Source organism: Cryptomeria japonica, chromosome 10 (genome assembly GCF_030272615.1).
Source record: "Cryptomeria japonica chromosome 10, Sugi_1.0, whole genome shotgun sequence".
In the NCBI taxonomy this organism is placed as follows: Eukaryota; Viridiplantae; Streptophyta; class Pinopsida; order Cupressales; family Cupressaceae; genus Cryptomeria; species Cryptomeria japonica.
In genome coordinates this window covers 675,803,684-675,815,632 of record NC_081414.1, presented here as the reverse complement: position 1 = coordinate 675,815,632, position 11,949 = coordinate 675,803,684, and the positions used below count along the sequence as shown (strand labels likewise).

At 36.1% G+C, this 11,949-nt stretch overlaps 1 protein-coding gene across 4 annotated transcripts in view; it reads left to right on the top strand.

Annotated features, from left to right (window-relative positions):
- The first annotated feature begins 413 nt into the window (after positions 1-413).
- The window catches only part of LOC131076946 (uncharacterized), a 76,063-nt gene continuing 64,527 nt past the window's right edge, over positions 414-11,949 (top strand). For 2 of the 4 annotated variants that reach the window (XM_058014309.2, XM_058014322.2), the window contains exon 1: positions 414-894. In XM_058014309.2, the coding sequence (XP_057870292.2) occupies positions 620-894 (275 nt within the window). In that variant the 5' untranslated portion in view covers positions 414-619. The remainder of the gene's footprint in view (positions 895-11,949) is intronic. The other 2 variants (XM_058014316.2, XM_058014303.2) reach the window with 1 other exon arrangement.

Sequence of the window (11,949 nt, the reverse complement as noted above, 5' to 3'; positions counted from 1 at the left end):
AAACTCACAAAATCGATTCTAGAAGTTTGCTCACATAAAAATAACATTATAGTTTTTTTTTCAAAATTTTTAATTCTTTGCATTGATTGATCAAATTAATTAAAAAAATGCATTAATTTCATGCCTTGAAAAGAACTAATAATCCTTAAAATAAAAGATGAATTTTTAAATAATGACAAATTCACTCTACACATTTTAACAAATTTTCTATTATTAATTCACTACACATTTTAATATAAATTTTCTATTATTAACTTTTTTTTACTTCGCCCATTTTTTCCTTACACCTCTATTCTCGAGAATTGCCCGTTAGGGTTTCAAACCGTGATTAAAAACGTCAAATAATATAATTAAAAATAAAATAAAATAAATTATAATAATTATTGTTTTATAGGAAAACACGGAGACAAAAGAGAGGCGGTGAATAATTAGACTGTGGTAAGCAAAAGCGGCTGTCTGTATGAAATGACCTTAAATCTCAGACTCTCCTGTCCACCCTAAAACCTTCAGTCACAAGATATCTGTAATAGAGAAGCATTTCAGTCCAAGACATATTGGGGAGGAGGGGTTTCGATCTCGGGACGTGGCGACGAGGAGGAGGAACCTAAAAAAGAAAAAAATGTCACAGTCCCTGGAGCTTCTGTTGATACAGTTCTTGATGCCTGATAACGATGCACGGAGGCAGGCGGAGGAGCAGATAAAACGCCTAGCGAAAGATCCTCAGGTTGTGCCGGCTCTTCTTCAGCACATTCGCACCGCCAAGGCTGCTAATGTCAGGCAGCTGGCAGCTGTTCTTCTCCGCAAAAAGATCACCGGCCACTGGATGAAGCTTTCTCCGCAGCTCAGAGATTCCGTCAAGTCCGCCTTGATCGAAAGCATTACCGGCGAACACAGGTCAGATTTTAACTACCACTAGTTGTTAAATATTTTTATTAATCAGATCCTTCGTTTCGATTTGCATTTTTGGTTCCATGCTACTGCTTCAGTGCTGTATACATGTCTATTACAAAATTACTATCCAGGGCTTTTTATTTCCTTGTAGTTTTAATAAGTTTTTCGGTTTCCGGAAATTGTAAGTTTTGTGGCTTTTCTTAAATTCATCTCTTATTTTAGCAGGCGGCTAGTGTTTTACGAAACATGTCTCCCGCTAAAAGTTTTGGCTGTTCAGGTTCCTATTAGTCAATTACTCTAAATATTCTTTTGGGGTTAGTAATCTTTTCCAAATTGGATTTTCCTAGTTGTGCTCAGTGTTCTCAAGTGCTCATGGCCCCTTTCTACTCAATGTTTAAAACTTTAACAACTGTTGACATTGCTCTGCACTGTTGAGTTCTTCAGCAAGGCCCAATGCTAGAGAATGGGACAACGATAAAGCAACAATCAAAAAGGTTCAAGCATGAATTTACTGGTAGGGTGACGTATTAATGTGATGGATGTGATTTTTGGCAACACTAACAAAAGCTAAAGGCTTTTCTAAAAGTTGCGGTTCTTCCCCATAGCTACAAATGTTTGTAGGTGCTTGTGTGCTTTGGTAGTCCCCCTGCTTTGTGATTATTCACTATTGTACATCATTAGTTAAAAGGTCATTGAGAGATGACTGCTTATGGAAAATAGTCAGTAGGGTGATAACTCAAGTATGAAAAATATTGCCACTTGGTGAAAATCCCACAATAATAAAAATATTTGAATTCAACAGTAGGCAACCTAAGGTTGACTTAAGAATAGGAACAGACGATACCGAAGCTAGGATTTGTTTCTAGAAGATAGGGTTATTGTTTTATTGTATGAAAGTTCCATGGGCTCACATAGTTGGAAAGCATCAATCAAAGTTGGCCTTCTGCAATATTTAATTGGGGTGGGAATACCTGCTGAAAGAAACAATAAAAGTAAACCCTAGTTTATCCAGAATGCTCACTCACATAGACACTTCTTTTCTTTTTGATTTGCAAAACACAAGAGATAGCGAGAGAGGTTTTTTAGGTTTTCAGTTAGGAATCTCAAATAATCATGATATGAGATGCAATTTCATATTTCCAAAACTCTATAATGCAAACTATATCCACAAAACTCAGATTTTTGAAAGCCTATTCCTTGGAAATATGAAATGAATGGAACAAATGCAAAACGCTTTGTGGATACCTTCCTTAAAGTGGATTCTGCTGATAAAAATGATCCTTAGAAATCTCGGGAGTTTAGGCTTTCTAGTGGAGTCCTAAAATTCACAATCAAGTGCTGTAAGAGAGCAAGAAGGTGCCACTGATCCAGAATCAGGTGTTTCACAGGCTGTACCCAATCTTATCTGCAATTATATTCTGGATATATCTAGAGCAACTAAAAAGGATGAAGTGAAGAGGACAAAAGGTTATAAAGGTGACTCTGCAGCATAATGACAAGAAACTAGTAAGGCAGCCCAAGCTGTTGAAGGTGAGATGATATTTTTTTCATTCCCTTGTGTTATCTTCCGACTTTTTAGATGGGTAATTTTGGAGAATGATCAGAACAAGTGATGCAGGAGCAGCCCGGGGGGGCAGGCATTGAAATAGAAATCAAGTAACAGGGAATCGTGACTATTATGGGGGCATCAAGCAATAAATTGTAGGCACTAATTTTGTAATTGTTGAATAGCAAAAATTAAAAATGAATGAAGGAGTTGCTTATAATTTATTGATTGTGAAATGGTGATGGTTGTCCCTTGATGAGGTCCGGTAATCGGTTAAAACAGTGTATTTAAATGTTCAAAATGATGGAGTCATGATGGTCTGTTTTGGTGTTCTTGTTTTAGTGATTGAGTTTTATTGTTTAAAATATATATAGTCATAGGTGATAGCTGTGGAAGAGGCAGATTGGCAGGGTAGATTAGAGGATAAATTTTGGGTTTTTTGGATCAGAGATGGTGGGGGTTGCCAAGAGAACAGTAGTGCAGGGAAAAAGTGCACTTTGTGTGTTTTATTCGTAAAAATTTCAGTAAAAACTAAAATCTGAATGAAGAGAGGAGTCAGGGATCATCATAGCCCATTGGCAGTCATTTGCAAAGTGGTTGTGGCTTATGTCTAAAGTTTGTAAAGCTTGATGTCTTTAGTCTGGGTAAACATATATCCATTGTGTGGTTTGTAGTCTAGAGTTACAGTAGCATGAATTTTGTCAGAAATGTTGTCTATAGTTATATGAATTCTGTTGCATGTATCTTTAGGGTTGAACACCTGTTGAATATTTTGGTCAAAATCAACTGTGGAACTTTTTGGTTTTGCAATAATGTTTTCTTAATCTGGAGCTTATACTGTGTTGAGATTGGAACTATCTTTGTAAGTTGGTGTATCTGAATTAAATATTATTAATCTTTTTGAGCCTGCTGTTACAATAATTTGAAAATAAACTCTTTCTGTGTGAGAGGTTGCTTGGACTGGCTAGCTGCTGAACTTACCCACTCTGGGACTACATGAACAAGTAGTTTGATCTTGAGAACAATTAAGTTTAGCCCTGCCGTTGAGTCCTTGTAGGTAGCATTGAATGCAAGGAATCGAAGTTTATCACTGGCAATTTATGAAAGTAATGTGAAATGTAAATAGAGTCAACATAACAGGTTTAACTTGCTGTATTGAGCTTACAAGAATGCCTACCATTAAAGCTACTGTTTGTCTCAAAAAATTCGTTTATTACACACTTCAAATTCTCTTGTTGCACAGTAAGATTAGTGATGCTTCTTTTTCAAGGAGGTGTGGTCCTTTGGAGACTGTTATGAAGGCATGAATAGCCATAGGCCATCTTTGAGGTGAATTGCACTTTGAGATGTTGAAGTCTGAATCACATGACCCAAAGGCATAATTTAGAGCAAATGAGAGTTGCAATATACCTGGGCACAACTCATAAAGTGATGCCATTTCTTGTGAGGGTCCTGACTAGTTAACCTAGTGTGCTATGTAAGGTTTTATGAAGCAAATTAAACAGAAAGAAGGAGAAGAAGCTGCTGTTAGGACCTCAAGAATAAACTCCAGATCACAAGCAGCTATGACTATGTTGCTAAATATACTGGATTCATCACAAGGTGCAATAGAACTGACAATGTATGCATGCCAGTCCAACACCGAGATTGTACCACAGAAGAGCGGCAATGAGAGACCTGACAATCTCAATCTCGCAAGAAACAATTGTTACCAACAAGAAAAACAAAAAGCAGAGAAGGGTGAACATCAAGGAAAATATAGAATATGCACTGCTATGAATGTTAATTTTAATGATCAGATTTAGATATAACTCAGAAATAACACAAAGCAATCACACGAAAGAGACAAGACACCAAGAATACCCTGGGAAAACCTCCCTCTTGGAGGAAAAACCCAGCATCAAAGATCCAGATCAAATCTTTAATTCATGAGCAAATTACAATTACAGTTCAGATCAGATTACTTATCTGATTCAATCACCAAGCTAGGGCAGAACTTTGCCCAATTCAAATCACAGGAGTGCAGGCTTAATTGCTGATTGAACTTGCAGAGATTCGGCGCTACAATGAAGGAGAATTCGCTGTTCTAGATCGCCCAGCAAGACAACACAAATCGCCTAGATGAATTACCAATGAATTCGCTCCAGGTAATCCCTAATGATGCTTCAGATTCGGATCTGAAGTGAAGGTCAGATTGCCCAATAGTTCGCTTAAAACACAAGGCAGATTCACACTAATTAGAAGATCAAATTCGCTAGTAGAAGATGACTGATTGCAGAGCAATAATTCGATGATGGTGAATTGTCTTGGATGACAAGATTGAATCTTGTTATATACAAGATTCAATCATCTTCTTTACCAAGTCAGCTGACCTATTTGGCCGACTTGATTTCATATTTTATTCCTTTACATTGGCGCCCAAATTTGGGATTATAATTGAACTACAAGTTACATTATTTTCTCTAATTGGACCCAGCCCAATACTTTACAAGTAATTGCTCATGATATTGTTGTTATTACAATATACATCAAATTTTAATTGCCACTTAGGCAACATTAAAATTTAATCAACATAATCCGATCTAGCTATCACATTTCAACAGAAAGAACATGCATTTCTATTATTAATCTGTAAAATGAAGCTACAACCCAAGGTCCAGTGAGGAACTGACAGGGAATATATCTAGCCAAACCAAGATCATCTCTCAGTAAAATATGGCATGCAAACATCAATCCTACATGAAAAGTATCATTCCAGCCTTTATATTGTTTTAACTGTAAATTAATAAAAATGAGATCCACTCATGACATATTTACACCTAAATCATAAGTACAATTTAAAAATTCCCTAATGACCCAAGTATTAATCATAATGTATCATTGTCCCCAAAGCCCCATACAAAATGATTGAGAGCAAGATGTTGTTTTATTCTAACTTCGAGCTATCAAAGCTTATTTATTTCCCCCAACTGTATTAAGAATCATCCCTTTGTTACATTTTAAGAGCAAGCCATGTTATGAGTTTGCCAATTTCAAATAAAAATGAGATCAAATAAGTTAAAAGTTCCAGTGGGTTCTTGAAAAGATGCATTTGCATGTTAATCACTTCATATTTTAATTTAACTGAAAGTAACATTTATCACATACATCACTGAATCATATGGATGGATAGAAAGCTTATGATCTGGAGAACAATTGGAATTATAAATCTCTTTTTTTGTCACGTTTTACCCAGTATGGCTTCATGGGACCTGGCCTGGTTATTGTCAAGGTTTTTTTGAGGATAAGAAATTCCAGAATTGTAGCAATATTTATCCTATCTATAGCCAACAATGCGGTACAATAGCAAGCATGAGCAGCTACAAGCATCTGTCTGTTAGCTTCTATTAGAGCTTGTGAGTAAGCTGATTAAGTTATTCTCCCTGATCTGTTGCGTTGACCTGAGAAAGAAGAGGATGTTAGGGCTATATGTTATGTTAGTGTCATATAATAATAATGGCCATTTAGTAGGTTTAGATAGTCATAGTTACTTTATGCAATTTTTATAATAAAACAACTTTGGTAATGCAATATTTTAACTTAAGGTACACTTAAGTTATTTTAAGGTTTAATTTTTGGGTTTATGTGGTTGTGTTCATATAAAGAAATCTTTGCTGTCTTTATTTGTTTAACAATAAAGTTTTTCTCTTTTCGATATTTTCTCTTCAGCATTCGTGGTTTCTTTGTGGTTTTTATAATGTGATATTACAACCAAGGTAAGCGGAAGTTGAATGTGAAGCAGGTGAAGGCTTAGGGAGTGCATTGGTTTTTGATACACATTGAGAAACGGAAAGGGCTCTCAATCTAGGGAAACTATGGGTTTTTTTGAAGGTGTAATGTCCCATATGGAGATATTACTATATTTTGCCCTAAAATCACAATTTACATTAGAATAAGAAATTAAGAACATTTAAGAATACAAAGTTATCAATTGGAATGCCTTCTGTTAGAGAAAACCTGGTCTAGGTCTTGCATACAATATTAGTCACTGGAAACTGACATTGAATCATAAGCCATAATATCAGATATCATGCTAATTATTAGTAAACACCATGGTATCCATAAACATCATTCATATTGAAATTCAAATAAGTCATTGCCTTTTCAAATTAGGTTCCTATAATAGTCTCATTAGGAATCCATTGAAACGTTCACACGTATCATTCTCAAGGTTGGTCGCCCTTGTATTGTGAGAGCATGGAAAGTGGTCTGCCCTTCAATCCCTTACTTCACCTTGGAAGCTGGCTATCCTCCCTGATCAAGCCTAGGAGTACTAATCAGCCTCCCAGCCCATGAGGCTTAACCCCTGATGGGTGGCATGCTTGATAAGAGTATGAAGACTACCTCCCTCCACCAAGCCTGGGAGCATACATACACCTCCCAGCCCACAAGGCTTAACCCCCTATTGGTGGCGTACTTGATGGCAGGTTTATCGTTGGTCGCCCTTGTATTGCGAGAGCATGGAAAGTGGTCCGCCCTTCAATCCCTTACTTCACCTTCGAAGCTGGCTATCCTCCCTGATTAAGCCTAGGAGTACTAATCAGCCTCCCAGCCCATGAGGCTTAACCCCTGATGGGTGGCATGCTTGATAAGAGTATGAAGACTACCTTCTTTTCACCAAGCCTGGGAGCACACATACACCTCCCAGCCCACAAGGCTTAACCCCCTATTGGTGGCGTACTTGATGGCAGGTTTATCAGGTTTTCCTCTCTTGTGAACTCGAAAGGTTGATCGACCTTCCTGTTTTGCAACGCGTTTCTCTAAATTCGGATGCGACTATCATACAAATCTTCCATTGCATGTTTATATTAGACAGAGTATTAAGATTACTCAATAATTTCTCCAAGTAATCTCTATTGCATAAACACAGATGCATAGATCTATATTTCTACTTATCTATCAACTTTATTCCTTAATTATCACTGCTGCTAATATCAGTTCAGCTCTGAGTTCAATTCTGCTTCTGCTTATTTTTATTGATCATTCCATTTTGATCCTTCATGGATTCCTTTCTCACTTGAGATTTCCTCCTTTTTATATCCTCCATGGTGGGATGAAATGGCACAACCTTAGTTATCATTTCATCCTTGGCAAAGGAGGCGTCCCTTGAATAATTTGCTGCTGTTGATAACTTGTTGTTATGGCCCTTAATTAGGGAATCACTGCCAAGTAATCCTATGTTAGTTGGCTCCCCTTTGAAGAATCACTTCCCCTCTTTATTATTTAAATCTTCTTTGGTTTGGTTGGCCTCCCTCATCCAATTGCTAATTTTAAATGCCTGCCCGTAATAGGGACTTAACTTTGGTCAGCCCTTTTTAGTGAAATACAAAGTTGCATGGACATGGATACGGATACGGCTATTTTTTAAGACCCCCAATATGGATACGGCTGGACACGTCATTCATAAAAAACACATACACATATATTTAACACAATTTTCTAAGTTATTGAAGAGATTTTCATTACTTCAAAAGCAATATAGACACATAATTTCTACATAAATAATGATAAGTTGATTTAACATTTTACAATATGCAAAATAGAAGAGTTGCATTGGAAGATAACCGAAAAAATGGGTCAATGAAATAGAAAAACATTTCATTTCTCTTTCTCATTTGGTGTAGGTTTTGTTAATACCATTTTAAAAAAAAAAATGCGTTAATGAAGTTATTAAAAATTAAATTTAGGAAGATTTACGTCAATTTTTAAAAAAAAATCAAATCACATTAGTATTTAGTATGGTTGGAAATCTAGGATTTTTGGGCATGCGTGGGTACAAAATTCGACGTGTATCTGGGCTGTATCGGATACGTATCCGTTTCAAAAACGGGAACGGATACGGGGAAACGCGTTCCCGGGGAGGGACAAAGGAGTTTCCAGCAACTCTGGTGAAATAATGTATTTTTTTCCTTTTAATTTGAACACGAGTTTTATTTATATATGGCAGGGGAATGACAGTCTACCCTTCCCAAGATTGCTTGTCCTAAAGCAAGGATCATGGAGAGAGTGTTCAAGATGATTCCCAATATGAGATGGCTTGGGACTTTGCAACTTCTACCTTTGTTTTATGAAGATCTATCTCACAATTCAACTTCCATTGCATTTCTGATATTATTTCAAGCTGCAAATTTAAATTAAGATATGTTTTTGCCTTTACATAGTGGGGTATCCCAATGACTCTCAACAATGTCAACAAGAGTTGGAAATTCACAAGGTCCTTAACAAGATAAGTTTTTTCTTATCCTCCGAGAGAAGAAATAAGCATATCTTGCAATAGCATAGTTTGAAAGTTTGAAACCAAATGACAGATTATCAATCAAAAACTCATTTTCTCCCTCTGCATCTACAAGGAACTTGCTTTGATATATTTCCTTGAGGCATGGCAAGAAGAGTAACTTTCCCAATATTAAGATGAGAATTAGAAGTGTGATCCGTATCTATGACCTGAATTGTGCTACTTTCTATTGATGCTTGTTTTCCTTCCCCCTCACACAAGATGCTAAACGTAGGAACATTATGGTGATGCATTGTAGAGGATACTAGCTGCCAGCGTAAAAAATAATTCCCTCTTTTCCAATAAAAGATCTTTATTCTGCAACACAATCACTCATGGATAAGCGGTAGGAATCCAATAACTAATTTACTTCTTTTGTATGAACTTATGTGCACTGGTGTGAATTTTGTGGGATGATTATTCAAGGTTCCTTCCAATGAATACCATAATAAGAAGAAAAATATTGTATCAAGGCCATTTCCCAAGGCATAAGTTATATCCTTGCCTTATTGTAGTGGGGAATGCATCGAGTCATCATATTGTGAGGATCAACAATTTAGTATTGACTTGTGCCTTCATTGGCTCAAAGCTTTTTGGTTATAGTAACTCTGACCAGTCCAGAAATGTATAGTGTATGGTTGTGTGCCATATTTATTTCTTAATTTTGGTGTTACTCAATTGATATGTATAAAACTTATCACTCTTTGGTACATGATGATGGTGGATGGGTTCTCTGGAAGGTTCATCCTTTAATCCTGTATGTAAGTGAATATCACTATGCTCTTGGTTACTGCTCTGTATTGAAGTCATTGCTGGATATATTTGGACATTTGTTATAGAATCTCTGTGACTTAACTGAACCCTACTAGTTGTGATTTCGAGTTTAATATTGCCATTAGGAATCTAGGGTGTTCATTTGGATTTTTTATGAACTCCTAGACCTTTGTAAAGACCTCTTACTTTAGTTTGATTATTTATTGTTAAAAGTAAATTCCTGGAATGGGGATGAATTTGAACCCAGATTTGAGGGTTGCTGTTATGGAATACTGTGAATCTTCTTGTTGTTTGTGGTGATCTCTGAGGACTGTTTAATAAGGCTTATATAAGGCTTATTGTTGATTCTGCAAATTTTTTTGGTTAGAATGATAGGATATTATGAGTCAAGAACATGATGGTAGGTCGTGTCCCTACGAGTTGATAGGTTTTGTTTCTTCGTAGTGATGTTTGGTGACTAATGCTTCTTAATTAGGCACATGATAATCTATATTTATTGTGAAATCAATTAACTTGAAATTTTTAACCATCTAGATTCCATATATTCGTAATATAGCTTATTTTGATCTATTCCACTTGTATTTTACTTGAGAGACCAGTCAGCTGATGTTTCTATGGGTCAAACTTAAATGGCAAGATCCTTTATGTAATGCTTTAATGTGATAGTGAGATTCATGATGCTCACAATAGAAGAGCTTTTTGGAGTTTAAGTCTCTACTAAAGACTAGGTTTTTTTTGTGTATTGCCACTATGCCTGGGTAGGAATATGAATCATTGTTTGCAGAATATGAATAAACCTTGAGAATCCTTAACCCAATGAATGACACTGGTAAGAATATAAGTCAAGGTCTTGATTAGCAAAAAGAATCCCTAATATTTTCTGCAAATGCTTTACAAATTCGTCACAAACCCTTGCAGATACAACTGTGAGACAAATCGCAAATCGACGTGAAATGAACAACAGGAGCAACTCAATTAGTTTCTAAAAAATTTAAGCGTGAAGCTGGTAGACCATGTGGCATAGTTCATTTGTTCAAAGATGTACTGTTGGGCTTAAGAGGTTTATACGCCTGAGGTGATCGATCTTGCAACTAGGTCTAAACTGTGGGCCACCAAATTAGCCTGGCATCTAACTATTGTCAAGAACTCCCTGCTAAGTTTTACCCTCAGGTTTATAGGCACGTAGGGTGTTGGATAGGCAAGTAGGATGTTGGACTCACCAGTCCAAAATTAAAAAGTACAGATCAATAGCTAACGTCGTCACTTGTTCACCTTTCACAAATTCAAGGCAACTTGGCCATTTCTATATGTTTGTGTCCACATGTAGCATTATTCAAACTTTGCCAAATGTAGTTATTGTAATTCACATTATTTTGATCAGAAGGTACATATGCTGTATATTAATTGTCGTGTCAAAATGTCAATGTGGGTCAAAATGCCGGCAAACAATTCCAACAGTTGTTCTGATTTTGGAAAATGAATTAATCTGAGCAATCTCCGATATAAGACAAAGGAACTACTTATTTTTATAATGTTTGGCTACTGCATGGTGTTAGTGAACAGATTTGTCCTTTCTTAAAATGATCAATTTTAAATTCGGTCGCCTTCTTTTAAAGACAAGTGTTCCACTAAATAGTTGGGTAAGTGTTGTATAAACCACTTCCCTCTGAATTTTCCATAGGTACAACTCCCTATTTCAGTTATTCAAGGAATAATTTAATTAATTTTATTTGAGTAGTAGCTTTTAACCCGAAAGCATGTAAGGCTGCCTACTTCATTCTTGGATGAGAGGCCAATATTTCACACATATTTATGAGAAAAACAATCTTTCCAATCTTTTCAATACAGGAGATGAAAGTAACCGTATCAAAGTTCAGAACACCATTTCCACAATTCCAATAAGGAACGAACAGATAAGAGAAACCGAATCTGTTCTCAAAGACGAATCTTTTCTAAAAGAAAACAAACACTCAAAGGAAGGAGTATTAGAAAAATAATAATTTTCTGCAATAGAAAGGTCATTACTGTTATTTGATTAGATAAGCATATGCAAAGATATGTGTCTACACAGATTCAAAACCCACAGATTTTCCTTCTCCCCAAAAACAGTACGATCTTTGTAAATATATATTCTTATGCGACAAAGGCACGATAATACATCTATAAATCCTTTTCCATTCCAGATTTAAAAGTCTGATTCTTCCTTCTACAAAACAGAAACTTTACAAGACAGAGGAAAAACAAAAACTAACCAAAATTTGTCGCCCAATCTAACCCCTATTCTATCTATCTTTCCTTAATTTATAGTTTTTAGAACAGGGGAGGTCTCCCTGAAAACTCGACCTCCCCCAAAACAGTTATGAAACCAACAAGATGTATTTTTGGGACAGATGTTCCGAAGTCTTTGCATAAACATGAGAAATTA